The sequence below is a fragment of the Lontra canadensis genome, unplaced genomic scaffold, assembly GCF_010015895.1.
Source record: "Lontra canadensis isolate GAN:19392208 unplaced genomic scaffold, GSC_riverotter_1.0 scaffold39, whole genome shotgun sequence".
NCBI classification, from domain to species: Eukaryota; Metazoa; Chordata; class Mammalia; order Carnivora; family Mustelidae; genus Lontra; species Lontra canadensis.
In genome coordinates, this window is record NW_022631033.1 from 5,699,982 (window position 1) to 5,710,691 (window position 10,710).

The following is a 10,710-nucleotide window of genomic DNA, read 5'->3' on the forward strand; positions in this document are numbered from 1 at the left end:
GTAATGAGAACCGGACAATACGTTAACTATAACAGAAGGGTAAAGATTATTATAGGATCATAAAACCAACTATAGGAATATCAACCTTTCAGAGAGGCCAAAAGTCCTTGGCTACCTTTAGTCACAGAACAAACACAAATCTTTAGGATGAGAAGAGATGTGTTTCCTCCCACTGAGTAGTTGACAGACCGGGTTTATTTTGAGTTATTTTTCACATACACCCAGGAGATTGTCAAATTCATAGGTCATGTTTCCATGTAAACAAGCACCTAATTCACCTGTTTAGTGCATAAACAACCTCAAAATGAGTAGTGCATATTAAACAGTGTATTTGTCTCTTATCTCTAACTTACACTAAATAGATTTTGAGATCTGGTAGATTTTTAGGACACTTCTCCTCCATCGTTTCCGAACTCTCTCTGGCACTAAAATGCAGCCGTTCCAGGAAAGGACTGTGCTGCAGTGGTGACGGTCTTTCACTCCTGCGTCTCTGGGATCTAGAATAGGGCCTGGCATGTAGCAGGTGCACAACATGTGGGTGAACCTTCCAATAAAGACCTTGAGGGCACGGTGCTGAGTGAAATGATACACACAAAGAAAGACAAATATCGCTTGGTGTCACTTACAAGTGGAATCTTAAACAAAAACAAAAACAAAAGCCAAACTCACAAAAACAGAGTAAAAAAGTGGTGGCCAGAAGACGAATGGATAAAGAAGATGTGGTATGTATATACAATGGAATACTATGCAGCCATCAAAAGAAATGCAAACTTGCCATTTGCGACAACGTGGATGGAACTAGAGGGTATCATGCTTAGCGAAATAAGTCAATCAGAGAAAGACAACTATCATATGATCTCCCTGATATGAGGGAGAGGAGATGCAACATGGGGGGTTAATGGGGTAGGAGAAGAGTAAATGAAACAAGATGGGATCGGGAGGAAGACAAACCATAGGAGACTCTTAATCTCACAAAACAAACTGAGGGTTGCTGGGGGGAGGGGGGTCAGGAGAGGGTAGTGGGTTATGGACATTGGGGAGGGTGTGTGCTATGGTGAGTGCTGTGAAGTGTATAAGCCTGACGATTCACAGACCTGTACCCCTGGGGCTAATAATACATTATATGTTCATTAAAAAAAAATTTAAAAATTTAAAAAAAATGCATTTTTCAAAAAAAAAATTGGTTGCCAGAGCTGGTGGCAATTGGGAGGAGTCAGTAAAAGGAGACACAATTTCAGCTGTAAGTGGAATAAAGTCTGAAGGTCTAATGTAAAACATGGGGACTCTCAGTGAATAACACTCTGTCATGTAATTAAAACTCGCTAAGAGAGTATAACTTAAATGTTCTCTCTCTCTCTCTCTCTCACACACACACACACACAGAAATTACAAATTTACTGTGAAGGGGGTTGGAAAGGCTCTGCTATTGTGAATGTTTGCTGTAGAATCCAATGGAAATTGCAAATACGTACATACAGGTGTTTGTAAATAGATTTTATATCTTCTCATTTGATCAGATAAAATTCCTCCTCTTTATTTTTTTATTTTATTGGGGATATCATAGATATTTAACATAGGAAAATGTGTGGACTGAACTGACCTGTCCCTCCTAAGCCAGAAAACAGAAACAGCCAAGCATTATTTTCACCATGGCTGGGGCGGGGGGGTTCTTTCCTTGTTTTTCTAGAATGGCTTTACACGTGGGCACCAAAAGGAACAAGGCGATCCACTAAAAATTATCCCATCCAATTCCTTGACTATAGTTCCTCCAAATGCCTGATGAAGGAAAAACTACAAAGCTCATGCTGTGTATTTCTGGGCATTCCTCTTTACATAGTTTTGTGTGATCCTTAAAACCACAATTTATGGTGGAATGTTTAAAAAAATTTTTTTAATGATATTTTTTTCCAGTCTCCCAGACTTAGATGCACTATCATTCTTACCAGGAGCTACCTTCCTTCCCTAATTCCTTCTGCATGGTTTCTAAATGTTAATCCTGTGTTTCATCATATGAATTTATACAATAAAGTAAGTTCAATAATATTAGGCCTCTATTTTGACTGTGTCACTACAGATGCAGTTGCTTTTTCTGAACCCAACTAAGGGAGGGTGAGTAGCCCCTGATGCTCAGAGCTTTGGGTCTTTGTACTCCAAGCTACTTAGAGTACCTGCATTTCCAACACTCTCGCAAATAACACCATTGAGAGAGAATTTCACACAATAGAACTTTTTTTCTTAGAATAGTCCAAATATTAAACTAATGAGAGTTAAATTCGCCTTCTTATGCCTTCGTAGGTTTTTGCCCATGTTTTACATCAGGCAGCGGGACCCAAGGTGTGAGAAAAGGGGTGATTTCAAAGTCATTTTCCCAATAACTTCAAGTACCATCCCCGTCTTCCGCAGGGAAAAAGCTAGTGAAGAGGTATCACTCTTAGCGATGCTTTTTAGTTATAAATGTACATAAACCAAGATCAAAAGATTTATCACACTGCCCTCATGCTGCCTGGAATTTCTCCTTTCTCAGAAGCCTTTATGGCCACACTGAACACAAAGCCCTTTCCTATTTGTCTACCTGCAAATGCCTACTCAAACTTTCTAGGCTCAACAAGGCTTAGAAAACCCTGTGGGCTATTCCTGACCCCTTCAGGGTCCAGGTAAACTTACCCACTCTTGTCTTGTATAGTACCCCCACTATGTCCCACACAGACTTCGATGAGAACACGGTAATACACCAACAGATGCTGATATTTTTTAAGGAAAAGGACCATCCTTGCATACACAAAGCAGAGCATCATTTGAGCACATGATATATTTTCACTAAGTATTTGTTGAAAGAATCAGTAAATGGGTGAGTCATGAAATTCAAATGATCCACCCACTTATCCACTCCCGCAAAGACCTTCCTAAATCACTGGAAATGAGCTGAGAGAGCTTAACGCAGTGTCCTTTCAATCTGCCAATATCTTTTGGGATACTTGAACTGAAAACAGTAGAAACAAACTGACTAAAAGTAAAAAAGCATACTAACTGGTAGGATAGGTCTAACTAAGAGAACCAAAGGAAGGCTGAAAAACTCTAGGATTCAGCAAATGTCAAACAAAGTCAAAGAGCTCTTGGGGTACACACTGGAAACCACCGTCAAGGTAAATAAGCTCCCCTAGTTTTCAGACCTTGTCATCCCACTCAAAATTGAAATTCCAGGAGAACACCTGATCTTGGCCTGATTTGGAACAGACACCAAACATCTAATAGGGAGAGTCGGTGAACTTTCTTGGCCATGCCATCTGCGTTTTTATGATGGGGGAAGGATTTGCAGCAAAAGAAAAATTAGTCTGCTGTTATTAAAAGGCAGCAAAATAGATACTGGGAAAGAAAAAAATAGATGTCCTCTACACTAATCATCTGGGCACCGGCCCTAGCCAGCTTTGACTTGCATCCTCTATCTTTATCTTTGTTCTGATAGAACTTATTGCTTATTCTTTCATTCAACAAAATCATATTAGGAAGCTGCTATGCCAGGAAACACTCAAGCAGCAAGGATACAACAGTGAATAAATCTGACACTTCCCCCTGCTCTCATGTATCTTACATTTAAATCAAAAGAGACAGACAATAAACGAATATGCAATATGCCATGAGCCAATTAGTGAAATGGAGAAAAATGAATCAGAAAAAGTAAATACTGCAGTTGCTGAGGGATGGATGTAATTGCCACTTCATAAAGGATGCTCAGGGAAGGAAGGCTTCTCCTATAAGGGGACATTTGAGTAAAAAAACCAAGAACAGATGGTAAGCCATGCTGGTATCTGGGGAAACGGGAGGAGGAACATTTTAGGGAGAAATGGGGATATTATTGGGGATGTAAATTGATGGTAAGGAGACCAGTGTACCCAAAATGGGGCAAGGAAACATTGTAGCAGAAGAACCACAGGGGTAAGTAGCAAGCCACATTATACATTTATAACCATAATAACTATAATAATTATAATTGTAATCCTATTATAACCATTAATATACTACAATTATGCATATTATCTATAATTACAGTTTTATTAATAGATAATGCTCATTTTTATGACCTTGGTACAATACATTGATTTTATTTTGAATGAGATGGGATTTTTTTGGAGGTTTCTGAAACACATCTAATTTATATTTTAAAATGGTCCCCTTGATTTTTGTGGACCAAACAGACTATGTGGGCAAGAAGAGAAACATGGAACCCTGTTATGTTGCTGTTATAATCCTGGTTAGTTATAATTTTTCCTTGGAGTAGACTAAAGGATGTAAGGACGGATTACTGAATGTGTTTGGGGGGGGGGTAGCACTAGCACAATGAACAGTGAGTCACGGACTATGTGCACTAGGAAGGAAAGTACTGAGCCTGATCAAATGCAATGACGGAGTTTGCATTTATTAGATAAGAGAATAATATGTCAGGTGGGTAGAAATTTGATGGCATAGTGTAAGCAGGTATCAGGAATGCAGGTGTAGACATGCTGATTTATACACACCTGTTGAAAATCCAAGGAAAGATGTCCAGCAGACAGTCGGATGTGGATGTTCATTTGGGAGGAAGATCCAACCCGAGGATATAAATTTAGAAATCATGTAGGTAAAGATTGTTTTTAGACCTATTTTCATTTCTGTCTTTTGTTAACCATCAGTTATTTCATCCAGTCCTAGGCTTTGAAAACTAAGCACATGGCACTCCAATTTTAGAGGTTAAGAACCCGAGTAGGACCCATCAAAGGTGATGAAGAGATAGGGCCAAAATTGTCACAAATTAAGACAGGGATGTCCCAGAAGTCAAATGATCCAAGAAAGACTGAAAACTAGTGAAAACATACCAATGGTTCAGCCACTGTGAAAACAGTTTGGCACTTTTAAAATACTTTAGAAAAATTACAATCCTGAAATTCTACTCCTAGGTACTACCCAAGAAGCTAAAATCTGTGTTCAAAGACATAGGCACAAATGTTCACCACATCATTATACAGAATAGCCCAAAGAGGGAACAAAGTGCCCACCAGCTAATGAGCTAATGAACACAACGTGGTCTATGTGACCATCGATGACTATATGGCAGTAATAAAGGAAAAAAAAGAAGACATCCTATAGCATGGATGAACCTCTAACCCTATAGTAAATGAAAACTACTAACTGAAAGAAACAAGACAATAAAAACAACATATTCTAGGACTCCATTGATATGAAATGTTGAAAGAAAGAAAGAAAACAAAGGACAGAAAAAGAAAAGAAAGAAAAAGGAAAAGAGAAGAGAGGAGAGGAGAAGAAACGAGCGCAGGGGAGGGGAGAAGAAAAAGAGAAGAGAAGAGAAGAGAAGAGAAGAGAAGAGAAGAAAAAAGAAAAAAGAAAAGAAAGGCAGGCAAGTGCACATAGAACACTTAATGGCTGCTGGGACCTAGGGCCTGGGATGGAGAATGTGCACTAAAAGGCACGAGAGGCTCATCTGTGTGATGGCTATGTTCTAACATTACCTTGCGGTGATGGCTGCACAGCACAGTAAGTTTACTAAAAAAAAATCACTGAATTGTACACTTAAAATGGTTGTGGTTTACTGCATGCAGGTAATACCTCAATAAAGTTGTTAAGAGAAAAAAAAGTAATCCATCAAGTCAGATGACCTTAGGATTTTGTCACCTGGAATTACAACTGCAATTGACAAGAGCTGCTTGTGTGGTCTAGTGGGGCCCCTGAAAAGACAATGGGAGGACAACCACTGGACCACTGAAATCATACTTCAATTAATCCAATTATTAGATGAAGATGGTTTCCCTATAACTGCTTTAAAAAAGCTGAAGAAAATCAGGTTAGCAGTATCCACGGTCTCCCAATTTTTCACACACAATATTCAACAATTAACCTAAAATCACCAGGCATGCCAAGATGCAGTACCAGGGAAAAATGACATATTAGAACAGACTCAGTGTCTGGAGTTAAGGATATTTACTTCTACTTAAAATAGTGGTGATTAATATCATCAGAAAAATAAATGAAATCATGAATTCTGGTCATCTGGAATTTTATAAATTCCAGAGAACTAAAGATAGTGGGAATTACAGAATTGAATAAGAACTGAAATTAATAATTCACTTATTGTGTTAAATGGTAGATTAAACACACAGAGAATTAATAATGGTCAGTAGTCAATATCCAGATCCTTCAACATGAGGGGGGAAAAAGATGGGAAATAAAGAAAATTTTGAGTTCTACTGGACTTGATAAAGTGCTGTAACATCTATGTATTTACTGGAATCCTAAGCAGAAGAGAGAAACAGGACAAAGGCAGTCTTTAAAAATATCACTGAAAATTTCCCCAAACTGAAGAAAAACATGGAATCTCTCAGATTTAGGACCACCAGGAAAAAAAAAAAAAAAAAGGAAAAAAAAGAAATTCTCACCAAGAAATATTAGAGTAAAACTGCTGAAATCTGAAGAAAAAGAAAATAATCTAAAGAATTCAGAGGGAAAGCAGCATATTGCCTCAAAAAAAAAAAAAAGGAACAATGAGGTTTATTGCTGATTTCTTAACATAAATGATGGAAACCAGAATTCAATGAAATGACATATTCAACTTCTGGAAGAAAATAATTGCCCACCAAAAAAAGTGTGTCAAGCAAAACTATTTGACAAAATAAAGGGGAAAAAAATTTAAAACAAAGAGCAATCACACAGCATCACCAGACACCTCTTAAGTGAAGCACTGTACACCAGTTTCCAATGGAAACAAGATGAACGCAAAAGGAAGTACCAAACTTCCAGAATGAATACAGAGCATTGCATGAGCAATGATAAAAGGAACTATGTGGATGAACCTAAATAAATATTGATGGTATAACATAAAAAATGAAAATAATAGTAATGATGAATTCTAAATAAATATAAAATTTAAATATATAACAAACACTTAAGGCATCTTTATTTGTCCAGGAATGGCAAAAGGCCATGTTTCTATTATGTAAGGCAAGGCTGAATGATGTAATCTGCAGGGTAACCATTGAAATGATAAACGAACAGTTCTTTACTCCCTCCAATCTGTTCCAGCTAATGTCACAAGATAATACTGCAGCCTGGGAGGCTCAAACAACATAAATTTGTTTTCTCACAGTTCTAGAGGCTGGAAGCTCAATACCAAGGCTGGGCAGGGCTGGGGTCTGATGAGAACCGTCTACCTGTTTTGCAATAAGCTGTGTTCCTGCTGTGTCCTCAGAGAAAAGGTTCTGGTGTCTCTTTCTCTTCTTATGAGGACACTGATCCTATCAAAGTAAGTCCCCCTTTATGCCCTCAACTTACCTTAACTACCTCCTTAGAGTCTTTATTTCCAAACAGTCATGTTGGGGGTTAGGACTTCAATATTAAATTTTAACCAAGGGACATGACTCAGTCATTATAATTACTGAAGAAGATTAAATGGATTAAAAATATTTTATTACTCCAAAAGAAGAAAAAAGAGAAGAAAGAAAATATAGAAAGATTTGGTAAATAGGAAAATAATAGAATGACATTAGAAATTGAAATATATCACTCAAAATAAACCTAATCTCTCTATTCTAATTAAAAGACAAAGATTAAAAGAATTTTAGAAACAAATCCCAACTATGCTAAAAATACATAATTTAAAAGGATACAGAAAATTAAAAACAGGATGGAAATTTAGATCATAAAACAATAATTTAAAAAATGATGGTATAGAAGATTGACCATACTGACCTCAAAACATTAAGAAGAGAATTACCCTATGATCCGGTAACCACACGACTGGCTATTGGCCAAAAAAACCCACGCACTAATTCAAAGGGATACATGCACCCCAATGTTTGTAGCAAATTATGAAAGCAGACCAAGTCCCCATCGCCTGATGTATGGCTAAAGAAGATATTATGCACAATGGAATATGACTCGGCCATAAAAAGAATGAAATCTTGCCATTTGCAATGACATGGATGGAGCTAGAGTAGAATGTTAACTAAAGTAAGTTAAAAAAAGACAAATAACATATGATTTTATCTGTATGTTGAATTTAAGAAACAAAACAAACAAGCAAATACAAAAAAGAAAAAGAGATACAAACCAAGAAAAGAGACTCTAAACTGTAGAGAACAAACTGATGGTTCCCAGAGAGGAGGTGGGTGGGTGGGTGGGGGAAGGAAGAAATAGTGGAAAAGAAAAAAAATGGTGCTCATGACTGAATTATGTCCCCCTCAAATTCATGTACTGAAGCCCTAATCTGCAGTGTGGCTGTATTTGGAGTAAAGAAGTAATTAAGGTTAAAGGAGGCCATAGGGTGAAGCCCTGATCTGATAGGCTTAATTGTCCTTCTAAGAAGAGGCACCAGAGCGCTCTCCCTCTGCCCTGTGAAGACAGAGTGAGAAGGTAGCCAACGCAAGTCAGAACGAAGGTTCTTACCATAAACGAAATCAGCTAGCACCTTGATCTTGAACTTCCTGGCCTCAGAACTGTGAAAAAATAAATTTCTGTTGTTTAAACGACTCAGTCAACAATTTTTATGGCATCCCAAGCAGACTAAGGCAGATGATAAGCTATATTGACAGAAGACAAAGCAGATTATGGCAGAAACAACACTGGTGATTGAGGTATTTCATAATAACAAATGGAGTGATTCTAAAATTTTAAAAAAATTCCTAATTTGTTTACACATAATAATGTAAATTCGACATATATAAAGTGAAATTTAAAATCTGCAATTTTTTTTATATACATCTCACAGTAACTGACAGAACAGGAGACAATCAGTAAGGTACCAGATGACTTGAAACACATAATAAATCTGTCTCAAGCAACATATAAAACACTGCCTCTAATCGCTACGGTATACATGTGTCTTGGATGCACAGAAAAACATTAACTGGAAGTGCTGTTATGTAGGAACTAAAAGCAAATTCACAAAATCTCAAAGGACTCTCATGATACAAGGCGTGCTCTTTATTTTATTTTTTTTGTGTGTGTGATTCCTAGATTTTATTTAAAGATTATACAAAATATCCCAGACACAGGACTTCTAATCCTCGTCCTCCTCCTCCTCCTCGTCCTGGTTGATCTGGAAGTAGCGTAGCTCGTAGGTCTCCTTGCTGTTGGCCACCACGCGCAGCCAGTCACGGAGGTTATTCTTCTTCAAGTACTTTTTGGTCAGATATTTCAAATACCTTTTGGAAAAAGGCACCTCGGAAGTTACAGTGATCTTGCTTTTGCTCCTTTCAATGGTTACCACCCCGCCACCGAGATTTCCAGCTTTTCCATTCACTTTGATTCTCTCCTGAAGAAACTGCTCAAAATTGGTGGCATCCATGATTCCATCTTCTACAGGGTGGGTACAATCAAGGGTAAACTTCAGAACTTGCTTCTTTTTTTTGCCCCCCTTCGCCACGAGCTTTTTCACGGGTGCCATGGTGGCTGCGGAGGCAGAAAGGGAGGTCAAGGCATGCTCTTTAATCAAGTGAAATTAGAAAATATTTAAAAAAGTAACTTAAAACATCTCAAGTATTTTGAAATATAGAAATGCACATTAAGAAAAAAAAACTTTTGTCAAAGAAGCAACATAAATGGGAATGTGAAAATATTAGGAAATGATCATGACAATGAGTCCTGCTGTGGGATGCAGGGAAAGCTACAAATTGGGAGTAAACGTATGCCCGAAAACCTGAGTGAGGAAAGACTGAAGACCAATGAGAAAGAACAAACCCAAACAAGTAGAAGGCAGGAAATAATAAAGAGCGAGGTTTAATGACATAGACGAGAAAGAGTTGAGAAAGGCTTTATGCTCAATGATTGATTTCTGAAAAACTACTTGATAAAATAACCTCTTAGTAAGAGCGGTAAGAATACAAATGGAAGATACAAAGTTCCAATGCCAGAAATGAAGACAAACACTCCAGGTACATAATAACCTTTTGTAAAAACATTTAGGAACAACTCTTTGTTGATAAATAAAACATATGGGGGAAATTGACAACCACTGTTTTAGAAGAACACAAATAACCAAACATTAGATGCTCTAATGAGGGGCGCCTGGGTGGCTCAGTCATTAAGCATCTGCCTGAGGCTCAGGTTATGAACCCAGCGTCCCAAGATCGAGCCCCATATTGGGCTCTCTGCTGGGCTGGAAGCCTGCTTCTCCCTCTCCCACTCCCCCACTTGTGTTCCCTCTCTCACTGTGTCTCTCGAATAAATAAAATCTTTGAAAAAAAAATAGAAAAATAATAAAAGTTCTCCAGTGAAATATTTTCTGTGTATTAAAAAGTGACAAACGTCTAAAAAAAAACTATACAATAAAGGTCTTCATCAGTGAATTCTTCCAAAGCTTCATGGAAGAAATAAAGCCAAATATTTACAGATCAAAGAAAAAGGAATAATTCTGACTGTTAATTTGTTATGGGGTCAGAAAATCTTACTGTTAATAACTGATGAGGACCCAAGAGCAGATTTCTCTCATAAACATTAGCAAATGTCCTCAACCAAATTAACAATTAAATCATTAACAATAAACATTAACAATAAAACCAGGAGATACATTGTAATACAATGCATGTCTGCTTTTGGGAAGAATGGAGTGGATTATGGCAAATCCAACGTCAGTATAAAATCATATAATATATGTCCCTATTTAAAGGCATAAGAGAAATACTGAAAAATGAGATCTAGAAGCCTTTAGATCCTCGCTCATATTGC

At 37.5% G+C, this 10,710-nt stretch overlaps 1 protein-coding gene across 1 annotated transcript; it reads right to left on the bottom strand.

The window, feature by feature from the left end:
- Positions 1-8,988: 8,988 nt before the first annotated feature.
- LOC116874942 (60S ribosomal protein L22-like) lies at positions 8,989-9,445 on the bottom strand. Its single transcript, XM_032869990.1, has one exon. It carries the CDS (start codon positions 9,428-9,430, stop codon positions 9,044-9,046), a length of 387 nt encoding a protein of 128 aa, XP_032725881.1. The 5' UTR covers positions 9,431-9,445; the 3' UTR covers positions 8,989-9,043.
- Between the last annotated feature and the right edge of the window lie 1,265 nt (positions 9,446-10,710).